Genomic DNA, 19,634 nt, shown 5'->3' with positions numbered 1-19,634 from the left:
AATCGGTGAAAATTTAGTACTTTACGGGTGTAAAATTTATGCGGGAATGAGCTTTTTACGTGCGTGGTTCATTCCTATCATTCTTCTTCCTTTAGTCGGACCAAACTGAATCACACCAACAAAATGCAACCATTAATACAGGGTCCAAATATAGAATTTTTTTATAATCTTATTCTCACGTGTGCTTGTAAAACGTGAAAAATAAATTCACAACTTTTAGGTAGATTAAACATCAGACTAAACCACATTGCGAGAATCTGTATTCTACGTCTAAAGTTAAAATACGTGTAGAGATTGATATTGTGTTAACATCTGAGTGTACTTTCCATTCTGAAATAAGCACTGATTTACAGGGACAAATCCATGCAATATAGCTACTGGTCAAAATGGAACATTTTCGAGATACAGGCACGTAGCATCGTTTTTGAAAGTGTGGGGTGGGGGGGGGGGGCAGACTCGTCCAAAAAATCTTGACAAGCAAAAAAAAGGGGGAGGGGGCAGTAGGTATACTTTTAACTGTTTGTAGGTATGCTTTTAACTTCAATTTCACTGTTTATTTGTTTATTTCCAATTCAATTTTTTCATGGTCACAGAAAATGGGGGGGGTGGGGGGGGGGGGGGTGGGGCATTCTATCTGAATTCAATTTTTTGTATGTTAATTTAAGAAAAATCTTTGCTGCGCAAAAAAGTGCACCCCCCCCCCCCCCCCCCCCCCCGATGCTACGTTCCTGAGATATATATAGATTCACACATGAAGCATTGGTAAATTCGCTATATTGGAGCTCCACCTCCGCCCCAACTCTCCTAGCAGTGAGCGTCCACCGCGCTAACCACTCGGTCATCTAGGCAAGACTGTACACGCATATCAATGCCGATTTGGTTTTTCGATGTAGCGTACCTCATTTACAATACCATCTGACCTAAAAGTGCATACATTCAAGCCAGGTGAAATGTGGTTTTGTTCGTTTACATGTTAATGGCGTGGTGTATGGTATTCCTCAGAACTGACAAAAGACCAAGAGCTTAGAAAGGAATAAAGTGATAAATGTTGACGAAAGTCATCAAAGGGACAGGTATCCCCAGGTCTGAACCATAGATTGAACCAGTCGTTTGATATGGAAGCAGCTTAACTTGTAAAAATGAGTTGGGTGATGAATCATGGCATGTCTCCGAGACCTGTAGTCAGTGTATGCCAAATCGAAATAGCGAATCGCATAGTATTTCAATGCTAGCATTGTTAATTGTGTAATGTATATGCCAATAGATCTATTAACATGCACATCTACCGAGTACTTTGATTATTTTGACATATGATATGGCCACTGAAAAAACAAATGATGATCTAACCGTTTAAATTAATAATTTTTACGCGTATGAGTATACATAATCTGACTGTCATGTTGTAAATTTTGAATTTACCGGGTGGCAGTAAATACAAAATTTACAACATGACAACTTTACAACATGACATGACGCAGGGTACGTACTTTTTTTTTACTGCAATGTTCACTTCCTTCATACTGTCCATTCTGACATGTATTATTTTTCAAATAATATCTGCAATATGACTACTTTATTGCAGATATTATTTGAAAAATAATACATATCAGAAAGGACAATACCCACATAAACTACCAAAGAAAGAGCTGTTTTTAGAGGATGGTAATTCAACAAAGTTTGTCATATTCTTAGTTTCACTCTAGACACCGTATCATTGGGACGGTGAACACATAACGTGTTATTTTATCAACTGGCACTGAGAAACCACTTGGCCTTTACACAATCACAAAGTCAGTTTTTTAATAAAATATACAATATTTGTATATTATCTTTATAGGTATGGGTGTATTTAAATTGAATGCATTATTTTCTTGGGAAAAATCTAATATATCGGATAATCTACATGTAACATATGTACTTCAAACAAAATATATCAATAAATAAATTCCCATAAACAGAGATAGTGATCAAAAAAAATATTGGAATAAACAGGATGGATTGAGCACGTGGTTTGTTTTCCAATCGTTTGTGAATATAAAAGAGTCTGTCTCCTGGACTTACACCACAGAGCCCATATCATGGAGGTCACGCCAAAGAGCATCTTGATCACGCTGACGCTATGCATCATCGTTATGGTTACCATCGTCGGCAACTGTCTGGTGCTCCTTGCGTTTGGCTTGGATTCCCGGCTCCGGCAGCCATTTAATTACTTCATTGTTAATTTGGCGGTGACAGATTTTTTGGTGGCGCTGTTTGCGATGAGTTTTTATACGATTGACACACTTCTCGGGTACTGGCCGTTTGGAGTTATCGTCTGCGGGTTTTGGATTTACATTGACTACGCTATGACGTTTGCCAGCGTTTTTACAATCGTCGCTATATCTCTAGACCGCTATTGGTCAGTGACCTGGGCAGTCCAGTACAAAAACATGAACGGCAAAAAGAAAAATCTGATCATTTTATCCATCATTTGGTGAGTACTTTAAACAATAGTATATATAGTTAGAAATTTCATCGGAATAGTGCAATATTTTATTACTTTCCAAATACATGTATCATGATAGAAATTAAAAATATATATATATAGATATATATTTATTGCAATTTTGTAACGTTGGATATCTTGAGAACTCAAAGCAAGAGACAATCTTCACACGTATTTTAAAAACACAACATAATTTTGCCGAACATAGTAACTGTTAAATTAAGGTAAAAATTATCATAGCATTCTGATTTTTTAATTATCTATTTTTTTACAGCTCTTAATATGACTCTATACATATGATTTATGTAATAAGATAAACAATGAATACATCACTTACTGGTAATGTTAAATCCTTATTTAGATTGTTAATGCAACCTTCATATTGTACATTGTTACTATTTTAGGATCTGCGTGTTCGTCATATGGACGCCGCCATTCATCGGCGATCGCTTGAAGCACCAGGAGGTAGACAAGTGTATCTGGGAGCCGTCCGACAACCGAGAGTTCATCATCGTTGTCGATATCGTCGGCCATTACATCCCGTGTCTGTTGGTAGTTGTGGCTTACATAAAAGTATACACCGTGATGAAGAAGAGGTCCAAAACCGTATCTCACAACGGCGGCGGCGGCAAGCCAACTACTATCACCGTGAAAGGTCCACACTTGATGGTGGATCCTGGTTTTAGAGAAGGGTCCTCTGTCGGGGCGTCCGTGTCGTTCATAACGTCTACTATGGCGCCTGCGTCGCCCTCTGTGACGGCTTCTACCTCGTCCAATTCCTCAAACAATACGAAAAAGACGAGGGCCAGCAGCAAGGAACACCGGATCTTCCGGACTCTCACTTACGTCATCGTTAGTTACCTCATCTGCTGGTTTCCGTTTTACGTCGCGTGGGATATCTACGCATGGCTTCCGTCACTTGTTCCGGATTGGCTGTACACGTTTTTCTTTTGGATGACTTATATCAATTCAACATTAAATCCGGTTCTCTATGCTTACACTAATAAAGATTTTCGGAAAGCGTTTAAAGTTGTAATGAAATGCTCTTGTAAGCGCTTAAATAGAGTCTAAAACCTGAAAGTACATTTCCACGGTGTAGTGCCATATAAACCGGTTGTTGTCAATCACATGTTGATACAATATAGATTACTTATGTATTAAAATCATTTTGTTATACTAACAAAAGCTATGATATATAATTAAGGTCTTCCGTTTTCAACGGAAGACCTTGTACTGATTCTGTTGGTAATTCTTTTTATTCTTTTTTTTCTTCTAGACGTTTTTTAAAACTCAAATATCTTGCTTGTTTGTTGTCCTATAAAGTTCAAATTTGCAGAGCTTATTGGCAGTTACTATTTCTCAATATCTATGGAAAATCGTTGATATCGACACTTCCGGTACCGAGTTATTCCCCTTTTTCCCCAAAATATAGGCATTCTTGTGCACGCAAAGGCTCTGAAACCGCTCACAGCCTGTGTTACAAAGTCACAAATCTTCAAAATAGAGAGTTTGAACGTTGTCCTCCGAGTTTTGTTTTTACAATTTTCCTCCTTTAAAGTTTCAAAAAATTAATTTGAATTTGTGTTTCAAAAAATGCTGATTTTTTGTTGTGTTTTTGTTATGTAGCTCTTTAGTTTAAAATTTTCTCTAAACACATATAGAACAAAATATGTGCAAAATGTCAAGGGCTTTCACTTGACACCATTGAAAAAGGGCTGGCCCCTTAAATTAGGGGTCTAGAGCACTTAAAAGTATTCGCTTTATTACTCAAAAATGGTTAATATTTCGCTATAGCTGTCGATAGAAAAGTTGTTCATTATTGTGTTATCAATGTCGTTACAAAACTATTTTGTACCGGTAATGCGTATTATGAGTGTAAAAAGCTTGTCTTGTTAACATGTACCTGTATTCATTTGGCAAGTAAGCGAATCGTCTTCGTGCGAATAACGTACATATATTAACAGCTGAAAGTGTTCCAGCATATACGGGATGCTTTGATTCATTTGAAAAAGTGTCTAAAAAGTATACGTGTACATGTTTTTCTTACAGCCTTTTTTTTTGGAGTAACCTCTGTTTAGGTCCTATAGTGGACAACCGTTAAGAAAAACAAAAACGAGAAAATATAAACGTTCTTTTTCTTATCTAGTGAGATACATAAACTAGATTTTAAAAAAAAATAACTTCCATGAAATGGATTTGAGTCATTTTACTGCAAGCATTTCAAATCGACCTAAATTCTTAGTTGTGTGCGTCATTACATAACCCATCTCGCCCGCGGCCGAGAAATTCGATCGCCAAGGTCGCGGCTGGACTACCTAGCGGTCAGCTGTTATCTAATACACAAGAATCGCGTCTGTCATATGTGATTTTACTTAGCAGCAAACACAAGAATCGTACACAATGACATTAAAGCTTACTCTTCTTAATTTGAATTAAACGATAGAATAAGAAATCGTTCTGTTTAATCATAAACTCGAACTGAAGCAGTATCAGACAGATAGATCAACTGTGGGATTAAAGGGGAAAAAAACTTATATTAATAAGAGTTTATTCATCATACTGCAAACATTGTAAATCTTCCTGGGTTCTGAGCTTTTTATGTGTGTTTTAACTTTACGTAAGTTATCCGATCCCTCATCCGCGGCCGAGGAAATCGGTCGCGGCTGCACTACCTAGAGGTCAGCGGTTATCTAATAACAAGATATATATACAAGAACTGTTTCAATTTTATGTTCTTTTTGTTCACCTTCAATTTATTGAATGAAACATTAGAATGTGAATTGAGAAGCCCCTCTAAAAATTGATAAAAGCGATATTGTTCCAAATCAGAAACATCATCAGACATAAATCAATAGTGAATTTGTAATTCTAAAATGTTCTAAAAACTATACATGTACTAATAATGTTATAGATAAACAACGAAAAACCACAAAGATTAAACCTTCAAATGATCACCCCTAGAACATAGCCAAGGAGATCCCGCGCGAGTGGACAAGTTATCCGCGGTAGCTCGTGTTCTTCTGCATGTACTTGATCACACGTGCATGTTTATTGATATTTTGTACGATTCCAACTATTTGTTAATTCGAGATTTTGACCGGTACATGTAAGATTGACTTGTGTTTCAATTTAAGATTTTTTTTATTTACCCACGAATATTCCCGCTAGATACTGCTGAGAGGTTTTATAGATATCGTAGAAAGTAGTTGACGTCTTCATAAGGTTGCACATAAAATGAGAGAGAAGGAGAAGGAGCGAGAGCGCGCTCAAAATTGGAAGCATTATTTAGCCGAATTAAGAAAATGAAACAGTCTCCAAGCGTTCAAGGCAGGATAAAAAAAATCAAATATCAAATTAACACATGCGGTAGAGGCAATTGCAACTTCTCTGGCCTTTCTGGCAAGTTTGGAAAAACACCTCGAATGTATTAACATCACCGGATGTTAGAATATTATACAAAATGGAGTCGCTTCCCATTAAAATAAGTATCGGCAAGAAGATTTGTATGTCGTTTCTGTGTTATATTTTAGTGTATATTGATACCTTTAATGAAATATAGCTCACATCTCAACAGATCATAAAATGTGTTGTAATTATATCAAGTTTTAAAAAAAGGGGGTCGTCATGGACGCCTAGGTAATACATTCGAAGTGTTTTTCCGAGCTTGCCAGAAAGGCCCGAGAAGTTGCGATTGGCGGTAGAGGCTGACACGATAGAATTGAGGGATTTAGTGATTATTTTTAGAATGTTCACATGAGTTTTTAAACAAGATTTGTTTAGATTTTATCGTTTCATGATCACAGTGCAAGGGATTTTTTTTTTCAAAATGTGGCGAAGACCCATTTTTGGCGACTGCTTAACATGTGTACATTTTTCTCCTCAATGTATGTCACCTTCCCACCCGTGTGTTTATTCGGTCAGTCTATGCTAAGTCAAATGAATCCGCTCCACGTGCGACCGAAAATCTCGTGTCGCGTCAGCGCACATAGCCTAGAATATTGCCCCTGGGCTGCAGATCAGCAATTGATAAATAATTGAGTAACATTTGGAAGGATGCTTTCAATGCAGCGGTCAATTGTTAAACAATAAGTGTTTAAATATTCGATGTCAATCAACCTCACATTAAAGGTGCGATATCGTAATCTGAGAATGTGGCTAAAAAATTAACCTGTTGAACACGCTAAACTTCTATAGTTATGAACAGAATAAAATATATATTATCAGAGACTTAAATAACTTAAAAAGTTATTTATGTCTCTGGTTTTATAAGTTAACAGTTTTAAGTCAAATATTAAATAAAATTTGTTCTCAGGATTAGAAGTAATGATATACGACTACATTAAGCAATAAAGTCGGTCGATCGTCATTAAATCATCAGAGTACTGCAAGTGTCGACAGTTTCTTATTTCTTTGAAATAATTGTAGTAGTTCAATTGACTTGCAGACTATAATATAGCGACTTTTCTGCCTCCCAAAAATGTATGCATTTAATTGCGATAGATATTTGTTCTTGGGGATTTTACTTATTGTTATATGCACATTGATAAACAAAATCATTGAAGTTGTGTAATATGAGGTTGTAATGCAGATTAAAACTCAGCTGAATATTTTATTTTTAATCTAGCTTGTCAAAATGGGAGATTGTTAACTTGTAGCTTGTTAACTCTGAAAAAGTCTAGAACAGAAGACATAAAGTCTTTATAGCTTTCGCTACATCTTCTTATTTATGTGTACGCGTACATAAAGCTATTTTAGATTTTTTTTTTACTGTATAAAAAAGTGTTGTTTTTCCTAACCTTAAATTTAAATCTATAGAAATTCAATATCTACATGTAACATCTCAATAGCTTTGATAGCTTATTACCGCTTGGAAATCATTTAGTGATGCAAATTGACAAATGCCCATGAAAAGACATTATTGGACCCCAAGGGTTTCTTATCCTTTCCGACGATGATGAGGAGAACTCAAATGTGCATACAAATCATACATTTACATGTATATTTATATGTGATATGATAGAAATAATTGAAAAATATAGGTCTTTTTTGTGCCGCACAAAACGGGCGAAAAAGATTTTTAAACCCTACGAAAAAAAATTGAGGGGGGGGGGTTAAATAAAAATCACCTTGTCCGTCCGTACGTCGTGTCCGGTCTATATCTTTCTGATGGAGAAACATTGGAAGTGTTCTTACTTCATACAAATAATACTCGTTAACTGACGAAGCTTCATGACCTAAACCCAAGGTCATTTGGACAAAGTAAAGGTCACTGGCAGGAAAAGTGCAAAATTTGTTTCCGATCCACTTTGGAATTTCTTACTTCACACAAAGATTGCTTATGACCTGAGGGTGTGTAATGATTTGTTCCTAAGTCATTTAAGGAGAAACATTGGGAGTTTCTATTTCATGTAAAGATTCCTGATGACCGATGATGTGTCATGAACTTGACCCAGGGTCAGTTGCGCAAGTTCAAAGTCATATTAAACATGTGTCATATCTTGTATTAATGGAAATGAGTAAAAGCTAGAGTTTGTCATAAAGATTACTTGTGACCTGTAAATATACCCTGCCTTGTCTGACTCACTTATTAAAGAAAACGAACCATCCATTATTCTCTAATAGAGAAATACGTGAGTAATGACTTCTTTCTTAGCGGGGATATCATTTGTGAGCTTGCTAACAGTACCTTTTAGATGGTCCAGTGGGAGCAATGCCCCCTTTCTCTCAACCAAAATTTCCCTTAAGTTAACGCTTAGAAAATTGATTTTTGGGTCATTTCCCCCACCGCCACATCCACACTTTTATTATAATTAAATTAATTATATACATGTACATAAATGATGTACTTTTTAAAGTTATCCTAAACTTGAAGTAAGTTAAACGAAGAACTTGCCTGGTATGAAAATAATACTTTGAAATTGAGTCTCGTTTTCGATTTCTTGAACTTACTATTATCATATTGATAATCCAGTATAATTAAAAATCATTTCCCTTCTCCTTACACTCGCCAGGTTCTGATAGACCTGTATCAATAACAGACTATACCCACTTGACCTCCACATTTGCATACAAATTAAATAAACACCTACTTAGCAAAGATATGCCTTTATCTGTTTAATGAGTAGTGCAATACGCAATCTAGAGGTTACATAGAAAACAGGTATGAATTAATAATTTTTGTCTCCATTTGAAGAGTTCCAATCAATTTTCTAAAGCTCTAATTCGTAAGAAGAAATTGTCATGTAAAGATGACCTTTTATCAATACAGGGTCTGTCAGGCTCTGACAAGTGTCAGGAGAAGGAGGTATTTTAATGAGACTGATGGACAATCCTTTCGCGACACGAAGTTGCGACGGAAGACCTACTCGTTGCTTTGCAACGAGCTCGGCTCTAGTTATAATTGTGATTGATATGTGTCATAAATTTCACTTGTTTTCACATTAATTGATTTGAAAACATTTGTCATTTTGATAATTATGTTGTTTTTATGGCAATTGATTTGAACTTGCAGGACAGCTTCTTTGTTTAAAAAAGATGTTTATTGTTATCTAACTATTTTTTTAAAATGAATAATCACTACAATTGTTTAAAAATACTCCTTTTGATATCGCATTTTATCGTACACATGATTTAATTCGTGGTGTTTTTCTGGCATAAATTCTTAAATAAAATATGCCATCTGACAAAGTTTTAAATTTTCTTTTTCACTTTCCATGGTTAGTTTCTACTCTATTGTCATATCTCTGATCGTGTGGACTTTTACTACAAGCGAGACAAAAGTTATATTATAAATTCAGACACGACAGCAGCAGTAACAATGGGGACAGTGAAACAATGATTTGAAATATCTGTGTTTTGAATAATAATCATATAAATATGAATGACAATTAAGCCTACACTAATTCATATGATTTCCCAGTGATTGGTTAGGAGAACTTTTATATATACATAAAAAAGCACATTGTATCAAGAAACGAGAATATACTTTCCGAAATAAATAAGTAATTTCATGAATAATAGCACATTTTTTTCAGAATAATTCTCTGGTATCTTTACATAATTATAACAACATTCAAATTGTAGCCGCTCTGACCAACAGGGATAACAAATATCAACACCATGTATGTATACATGTTGTTTAAATATATTTTACACTTTTGCGAAAACCGTAATTACTATTTAAAGCTTGTTCGTAAATTGACTATTTATTTTCTTTAATTCTTGTGAAAGTCTTCGTGATTGTGATGTGACAGACTTTCAACATGTCATTTTTTCTCACGAATTTTTTTTTTTTTTTACATTTTGGACATGCACATTCGGTATGCGTCTGTATTTGAGAGATCGTTATTATATAAATATGTGTGCAAAACGTGAAGATTGTTACGGTTATACGGCAAAATTAATCCGCATATTAAAAAAATTCGCCAATACAAAAAACCCACATTATTCACAAATCCGTTCGCTGTACATATTGGTAACTATATATATTATTGAAGTGACGATAAATTATGTAATCTCTAAGAATGTCCGTTTTGATAAAATACGAACATGCATGAAGGTACATATCTCAAGTGGAGTGGCCAGACAAATCGCGAGGAAACTAACATGCATGCATTGGCCTGTACATTTCTTTTTTTGAAGAAAATTTGAGTATAAAGAACATGAGTTAATTATAGCATCCATCACTTTTTGATGATATTTTTTAAAAATACACATACCTGTGAAAGAAATACAACTGAAATTGATAAAAGGAAAAATATCCAAGATATCTTCATTTACCATTTTTCACTCTGGAACGAAAACTTTCAAGATTACGGAGACTTATAACGGGAAATTTTCACATCTTTTCACTTCACCATTCGGAACTCACTCGGAATACTTGGCGATCGCACAATTCCCAACGTTATCATCCGGGATATTACACGGTGGTGCAATGCAAAATCTCCGTAGACTTTCTATTTTGGGTTGTGTATTGAAGCACAAAACAGATTATCTGGACATTTTTCATTTTAGTGAATGAACGCAGTTTTAGCACAAAGGTATAAATATCAAGCGAAAGTGGTGGAAACAAAAACTCGGGACACAGTAAAAGTGTGCATGCAGCGCGACTAAATTTTTTTCAAAGTGCGTTTATAAAATATTTCTGTCTCTGGTAATATCGACATGCATGGACTTGGTCCCAAATTTAACGCACTTTGAAAAATATTTTCAAAGTGCACAATATTTCAAAGTGCGTTGTAACACTGCCAAAGATACACTTAATCATCAGTCTCTTGGACCGAACCATGAAACCAATAAAAAAAACATTGTGTGTTGCATGTTGGACCGCCATGAGCCGAGGTGTCTGAGGGCCGAGACGTATGTCTACCTTTAATCAAAATCTAAATCGTCTATGCGCTTCTTGATTCATGTAAAATGTTTGCACAATTTTAAGCATCTTTTCAACGTCGTTTGTTATGGTGCAGAAAACTTTCCCGCCACGTGAAATGCCTCCGAGAAAATCTTCCAGACAAACTAGTAAAGAAACAACAAACGAAGATGTCCAGAGTCTGCAACAACCCTACAAAGAGGCAGACCAATGGATCTGTTTTATAAACAGTGAGAGAATTATAGAAGTTATATTTTTTGAACACCCTTTATGACTATATGAAGCGGTGCCTGTTTACTTTAAAATATTTTCAGGTAAACAGACACCGCTTCATAGTCTGTATGTTTAACAATATAGACAGTCAAGAAGCGTGTTACAATTTTGTCGAAGTTATATTTATTGAATTAATTATGTTTGATATGTACAGAGTTCTTGAAATCTTTTTTCCACTGTCAGTCATTTGGACTGACAACCATCCCAAGTTTGTCAGTCCAGACTGATTTCTGTCAGTCCAAACATTTTCAATAGAAAGATGAAAAAACTACAAGTATATTTGCCTTCTAATTTCTCTCTTTTTTCCTTAATTGATCTGATTTCTCCTAACTTTCACATTCTGGATCCTGATAACATTCTTATTTATCACTTCATGAATCACTTATTATTTCCCGAAAAAAATTATAAATGATTACATTGGGATTTGTGTGTGTGTTTTTCTGTGTATTGCAATAAAAAAATTCACTGAAAACCCTGTTTCTGTGTATGCAATGTACATGTACATTGAAAAAACGTATGGAGACAACACTCGCCATCTTGGATTTAAATAGGGCCCTCAGTTCACGCTATGTTTTAAACAAGTTATCCCAATTTTTCCCATGATTTCTGACAAAATCTAGGTTGGAAAATGATTGAAAGACTTATTCCTATTGTCTAACTACATCTGTTAGCTGCATTATAAACACACCGTATCAATATGTACGAAATACTCGCCAAACATATCGAAAGCAACGGAAGTAATAATTACTACGGTGTTCCGAAAATGTATAAGTCTAGAAAGAGCGAAAAAACCTGCAAAAACTCCTCTAGATTTATCGTATGCGTTTGGATCTCCTCAGTGATTACACAGAGGCTAGGGTTTTCATCATATTTCTGTTGCTTTTGTACGAAAATTAGTTATATTTGCAAGTTACTCTGTCCATATCTACCGGTCATTTGGACTGACAGGCAACCTCAAGTAATCGGTCCTTGGTTATTTTTATTGGTCTTGCCGACAGGACCGAAAGATTTCAAGAACTCTGTATGTACATATATGACATAAATATATAGTCTGACATCACTGGTTAAGATTGTAATTCATGTAACTGTGTGTGGTACATGGATTCTTGGCTTAGCAATCTCTCCAAATGGAGCTGATGACATTCCAATTTTTATTGCACATTTTTGGTGGGTTCTTGAAAAACTGACTTTTTGTTTGAAGATACCATTGGCATTTATTTACAACAGCTTTTTGTACTTTAGTCTATAATTAGAGTTATCTCTCTTAAGGTACCTCATTACTCCTACACTTATAAATACTTTTTAAGACACTATGTCACAAGGTAACGATTTATATGTTTTGTTAAATTGTTTATACCATTTGATTAGGTTGTATATCGTCGTAGCTCTGACTAGCTCAGTGGTTAAAGTATTGGGCTTCTGAACCGCAGATCATAAGTTCAAATCCGCCTGGAGCCTTTGTTCATGTTAACTCAATTAAATTTTTGAAAATGTAATTTTTCATCCAAAACTGCACATTTGTTTGCCTATTGGACTTAAAAACTTCTCATCCGTAAATGACTGTTATGATATCTATCATAATCAAGTAATTTTCTGCTGATTTGAGAAAATATTTCACGGTGTTGTGAGCCACCTTTAGATTCTTAAGATATACATGATGCATGAACTGTGACATACAATACTACATGTATGATAGGCATTACATGTATTATAAGAAAGACATTATCAATTATATATCTAACAATTTAAAACCCTCAGACATTCCATTTTCCTCAATATGAATCTTGCAAAGTAGTGCCCAGTCTACAATCTGAGAAGATGCAATTTATTTTTGTGTCCATGACGTCATTTACTTACTTACTTACTGCCCGTGACGCCTTTGGCATATAGGGCAGTAACGAGGGCTCTCCATCCCTGTCTGTCACTGGCTAGCTTCTGGAGAGTGCCCCAGCTTTTCTGATGCTGCTCTTTCATCTCGGCTTCCATTGTTCGCCGCCAGGTAACTTTTGGTCTCCCTCTCTTCCTTTTTCCTTCTGGTGTCCAGAAGAGGGCTGTCTTTATGATGGATTCAGGGTCCCTTCTGAGTATGTGGCCAATCCAATGACGTCATTTGTGTGACTATAATTACCAGATACACTTTAATTTATTTGAAATCATATCATACATGTCTGTACCTGATTCATGGTGACTTTAGATGAATTGGTGTCCACATGCATTATAGGTGTCAGCATGTAAATTATTCTCTATTAAATCATAGTCTTCATACATGTAATGAGCTTACCTGTATGCATATCATTGCATGTACAATACATGAAAGCAAAATAAGAACATTGATAAAACTGCATTTAGACTATCATAGAGTTAGATTCTGTTTGATGCATAGATCTTGGCTTTATATAAAGTTTTGAGAATTTGAAAGAAAAAGAATCTTGAATTTACTTGTACACTATCTTGAAAAAAGACTTCCATTTATTTAAGGATGTTGGGTGGTCAACACATTAACCATTAGATCTACCTTAGATTTTAAGATATGATTTATTTAGCTATAGATTATTATTCAGTAAAGAAAAAATCCATATATTTTACCTTTTAAGTTTGGTATTTTACCTTTAGAGCTTTTCAAAGGAAATTAAAAGGGCCAACCAGTCAATTTTAAAATTTAAGTGTATCATCTTTTGATACAGTTACATATGTTCTATTTTTGTGTTTAAAATGGATGTTCAATGTGCCACATGCTGTACTACTGGTTCAAAAACAGAACAAGTAAATTGCAACTGTTAACACCAAAAAAAGAAATAGAAAAAGAACCTTAACTCCATAGAGAAACCATAGGTACTGCTTGTATGAATATGAAACCCATAAAATTATCCTTAAAATAACTAAAATGAATCAACAGTAAATTCTCCCTATCAAGAAAGGAAAAATGGTTAACTCTTAGTACACATACTGTAAGATTTCCAATTTATGGAAGAAGGTGGATGATAGTAGTTCTAGACCAGCAAGCAGCATATGTTTATCAGTAAGTTTCAAATTTTATATCGCATTCAGATTATGGGTTTTTCATTTTTTTTTTTTTTTTTTTTTGGGGGGGGGGGGGGTTTACCTTTTATTATAAGCCTTATGGCAGTTGCTTAATAAGGCTTTTTCATATTCATGGTAATGAAATTGAGTTAACAAATTATGTAGTAATGTTTGTACACTGACAATAGGTAGAGCATTGGAAAGGTTAACAATTTATTGATAAACTAACTTTTATTGCCATGACAACCTGTGTCTTTGAGTTTAATTGTTTTAAATCTCCAGACGATTGAATGACATACCTGTTAACGTGACTGTTATTAAGCTGATTAAAAGGATTTTAATTATTTTTAAACCAATTACAAGTATTTAAAATTGATTCTGCACATTCATAAGTAGTTAAGTCCAAAATAAGGATTAACCACATATTTTGCAACAAGTGCAGTGGGTTTGATCCTTAAATAAATGTGCATATTGGAAATCCTCCACTGACTTGGATTAGGCCCATCCAAGTTCACTTTTGAAAAAACTAAAGTTACCTATTATGCAAACAGCAAATTTTACAATGTTGGCCAAATTTGATCACATCTTATGATTTTAAAAGCTTTTTCTAATATTTGTTGAGTATTGATGTGTGAAACTTTGATTGAAATTATCATATCTGATATTTTTGTGAGCAGTATGGCCCTGGGGCCTCATGTAAGCTTCTTACAGGATTGCCTACAAATAGATGTATAGTGTCAATGCAGGATTGTTATTGAAGTTTGATTGAAATTATGCCAGTTAAACCAAGGATAGTAAGGGCTTAACCATTTCTTTTAATAAAGAAATTATTAAAACGTTCACTTTGTTTACATGTCTAATCATACTATCAAAGGCTTTGCGTGTTGTTGTCATTTCCCCAAGCTAAGTTACCCCGCATTACACTGCGTTTTAATGTTAAAAAAATAAGTTAATACCTTTTCAAAGATTCAAATGAAACGTTCATTTTTATCCCTTTTGGTTATCTTGCAATGGCACTGCTAAAAAATCGACAGAGGAATTGTTGAATACATTATATCTCTTTCTCTCTCTCAAGAAAATATACAATTTCATGTTGACAAACCCTAGGAGCTTTTATCCTTTTAAGCAACCTCTCTCAAAGCATCTAGATTATCGACCTCTTCGGGTTCCACCATACATTTTATAAAGATAACGGCATTTTTACATGGTCATGGATTGAAACAAGCTAAATCTTTAACAATTTTTAGTCAATGATGAAAATGATTGATGCCCACTGGGCTTGATATTGAACTTTATTATCGATAAAGTGAAAACATTGATACATATTACAGTATGATCAGAATTTGTACAAATTTGTAACCATTAGAAAATTTGCGAAAAGATAGAAAAAACCTTATGTACTCAGAATATTTACATCTGAAGAAAAGATCGGTGTGAAGTTTATTTTTTAAATATATTTATTGAATGATTACGAAGCATTATTCATATAAGGTTAATTTCCCGCTATCGTTTTATGAAATGAAACCAGTTATTTTATAACCTGTAATGTCGTATTGCATAAAGTTTGTGTTTTTAACTTTCCAACAGTATATGTTGCATCATTTGTGTTAAACCCCTAATTCGTGATGCAAATTAAAGTACTTTATATAAATAAAACATAATCCACGTTGTAAAGACACACTTTTCTTAATGTGTTAAAAACCTTATCAGAGTTCTTGAAATCTTTTTTCCACCGTCAGTCATTTGGACTGACAACCATCAAAAGTTTGTCAGTCCAGACTGATTTCTATCAGTCCAAACATTTTCAATAGAAAGATGAAAAACTACAAGTATATTTGCCTTATAGTTTCTCTCATTTTTACCTTTATTATTCTGATTTCTCCTAACTTTCACATTCTGGCTCCTGATAACATTCTTATTTATCACTTCATTAATTATTTTTATTTCCTTCCCTCTCTCATTATCAACTTTCTTCTTGTTCTCTTTCTGCACATCTCATGTAACTAGGGCTCGGTTGTCAGATAGCGGAGTTCTTATTTCCCGAAAAAATTTATAAATGATTACATTGGGATTTTTGTGTGTATTTCTGTGTATTGCAATAAAAACATTCACTGAAAACCCTGTTTCGGTGTATGCAATGTACATTGAAAAAACGTGAGGAGACAACACTCGCCATCTTGGATTTATAGGGGGCCCTCAGTTTACGCTATGTTTAAAACAAGTTCTCCAATTTCTCACATGATTTCTGACGACATCTAGGTTGGAAAATGATTGAAAGACTTTTTCCTATTGTCTGACTACATCTGTTAGCTGCATTATAAACACACCGTATCAATATGTACGAAATACTCGCCACTTATCGAAAGCAACGGAAGTAATAATTACTGAGGTGTTCCGAAAATGTATAATAAGTCTAGAGAGAGCGAAAAAAAACCGCGAAAAACTCCTCTAGATTTATCGTATGCGTTCGGATCTCCTCAGTGAGTATGAAAATTTGTTATATTTTCGCAAGTTACTCTGTCCATATCTACCGGTCATTTGGACTGACAGGCAACCTCAAGTAATCGGTCCTTGGTCATTTTTATCGGTCTTGCCGACAGGACCGAAAGATTTCAAGAACTCTGCCTTATCAAATGTATACCTTGACATCTTGCATCATGTGTGTTATGGGAATGCGTATACATTTCATTTAAAAAATGTTAATGGCTGTCTAAGACTTGCTCGACATCCAGTCAGAACTAGTAATGTCTAAACCAACATGTCATATTGCATCAGTTTTGTATTGATCTCAATTTTGTTTTGATCTTACGGAAATCGTAAGTGGCTTTAATATTAAATAAGGTCACCCGTTGACACATCTTTCGTCATTTGTATTAAACCCAAATTCATGATGCGAAGAACTTTGTACATTTGTAAATAAAACATCAACAACATTGTAGAGACGTACTTCTCTTTATGTGTTAAGTATGTATACCTTGACATCTTGCATCATCTGTGTTATGGGAATGCGTATACATTTCATTTAAAAAATGTTGATGGCTGTCCAAGACTTGCTCGAAATCCAGTCGGGTAAACACAATCCCTAGGATTGACCCCGAGAAAGAAGTCGATCGGCATTCGATAACCTACATAACAAAATATCATTGATATCTTGTTTTTAAAATCCCCCAAATAAATGAAAATCTATTGGAGGGTAAAAAAATATCTTGGAGGAGTTCCAAATTGGCAACGCGTCCTGGAGATTAAATAATTGGCAAGATAATATATTTATTCGGCACGGTTGTGTTTGAAATTTTTAAATATAAACAAGACTTCGAGAAGAGAAGACGGACAATTGTTAATGTGAGAGACAATCTATTTGCGTACAAGGAGATTTCGTTATCTTAAGGATAGAAGATTTATTTGATGTTGGAAGAAAGGATACAAATTACAAGTAGAGGAAGATTCACAAGCGATTGAAATCAATTGAGTAGAAGAAAATTAACAGTACGCTTGGAGAATTATTATTTATTATTGAACTTCTTGATTTGTCGAAGTGAGGAAGATTATAACAAATCTGGACAATAATAAACGGGACAACAAATTCAAAATTGAGGACCTGGAAGAGAAACAGCCATTTACTAAGAAACTATTCAAGATGGAGTCCATGGATTCTCTACTTCCATGCGACGAGAGCAAGAAATCCATCTTTGAAACTGACACCCTGTATCGCTGCAACTCACTAGACAAAAACACGACTTTCCCGCCAAAACAGCGGTCGAAATCTCCATCTCGTCAGTCCGAGAAAAGACGCGAGGACCGAACTCACGTTCGCTTTGCTAAAGAACCCAGTCTGGAATTTCATATCCCGGAATGTTCCGAGGAGGCGGAGGACAGAGAAAGCCCCTTGCCTATTTTGTGCTCGACTCTCCATCCAAAGCCAATACTGAAAAAGACCACTCCACGGAAAACTCACGCGTGCACAATTATTGTGTATGGAGAATGAGGGTTCGTATCACTGACCTCAGGTCGGAATGAACTTCCCACGTGACGTGTCCTAATGGGACCGATGACCCCGCATCGACACCACAATCCTCCCTTTCTCTCGGGGACTTGTCAGCAAACGCAAGGAACTTGAGCCCGGAAAGATAAAATGCAATATATACATGACTTCATCATGCAACACCTCTACATTATTTTGTATGTGCAAGAGAAAACGTTCAGATAACTTGGTATTAATTGAACCAGCTACGCATGTGTTTGAGAGTAATTGCATGACGATGTAACTTTATTTATTGGTCAGTTTAATGATCACAGATCGAGTTGTATGACGGGATATTGTTGTGATTGTATGCCTGTCACGGTGTGTGTGCTATACAATTCATTATGATTTTTACGGTTTAATGTGACAATGACATGATGATGTGTAATACTTGTATTAATATTTATGGCCATTTCAATGCAATAATAAACATACATAAACTTAAATAGTGTGTCTTATTTGTATTACTAATTTTCTATATTTGATTCCCGAAAAACGCTTTTTTGGTGTTAGAATGTTACGAGATAGGAAGTCTTTTCCAACGGTCCAGGGATTAGTACCCTGTAATTTCATTGAACGTTGTTGGGAAGGTGGATCACAACAACTCGAATTGGTTTAACACAAATGCTGACGTTCGCTACATGCACTTTTTTCGTTGAATGCAAGTTCATTGCCCCATGAACTTCATTGACTTATCTCTTTAGATACAGTATCAATTGAGTCACGTAATGTCATTTGTTCTGTGATGCTTGGGAATGGAGTATCTACATGCACATGTATTACTTTGAAACTTAACTGTGTAACATAAAAGACTAAATCAAAGGATGCGAGAAAAGGTTGAGTTAATGCATTTCTTTAATCCTGTAGTATCCTAATATTTGTGCACCTACAATTATGTTCACTATACTTCAACTTGTCTGTTGAGTTATCCCGTAATAGGTTACAACGTTGTTGATCGAATTTGTGTGTAAAGAATTGTCGCAAGAGTCGTGAATACTCTTCTTTGGAATCCTTATTTCACCTTTCGGAACGTTCTGAAACTGCCATCAAGTTCTTTAGACAATTGTGTTCTTGAATTAAGACTAAATAATTTAATTCTGGTTGTAACGCACTTTCTGATTGGCTAAAAAATCATTTATATCGTATAAAGAATGTTGCCTACGTTATAGTAAGACTAACGTCAAAAACGTATCAATGCGCCTGATGTTACGTTTGAATTTTGTACAATTTTAAATCATTTTAAAGGTCAAATGACCGTTTTTATCTACAATGAAGAGTTAAAAAATTAAATTATAAGCAATGAACTCAATATTTATTTGTTTTATACAGTTTTGCGGTTTATAAAGCGTAAACTGCCCCAAACCATTTTATATCGTATTAAACAAATAAATATTGAATTCATTCCTTAAATGAATAATAAATAGAGGCGGTTTTATTTTAGAGATATCATACCTTTTGTTGTTTTT

At 34.8% G+C, this 19,634-nt stretch overlaps 2 protein-coding genes across 2 annotated transcripts in view; both read left to right on the top strand.

Annotated features, from left to right (window-relative positions):
• LOC105333767 (ribonuclease H2 subunit B) overlaps positions 1-19,634 on the top strand; it is a 122,653-nt gene that overhangs the window by 92,178 nt on the left and 10,841 nt on the right. The window contains exon 2 of the mRNA XM_011436931.4: positions 10,954-11,083. Within this exon, the coding sequence (XP_011435233.4) occupies positions 10,972-11,083 (112 nt within the window). The 5' untranslated portion in view covers positions 10,954-10,971. The remainder of the gene's footprint in view (positions 1-10,953; positions 11,084-19,634) is intronic.
• Positions 1,953-3,681, top strand: LOC105333828 (alpha-2C adrenergic receptor). The gene is made up of 2 exons (XM_011437033.4): positions 1,953-2,473; positions 2,890-3,681. Exons 1-2 carry the CDS (start codon positions 2,079-2,081, stop codon positions 3,554-3,556), a joined length of 1,062 nt encoding a protein of 353 aa, XP_011435335.3. The 5' UTR covers positions 1,953-2,078; the 3' UTR covers positions 3,557-3,681.

The sequence above is a fragment of the Magallana gigas genome, chromosome 8 (assembly GCF_963853765.1).
Source record: "Magallana gigas chromosome 8, xbMagGiga1.1, whole genome shotgun sequence".
Classification (NCBI taxonomy): Eukaryota; Metazoa; Mollusca; class Bivalvia; order Ostreida; family Ostreidae; genus Magallana; species Magallana gigas.
This window is presented reverse-complemented; position numbering and strand designations above follow the sequence as displayed.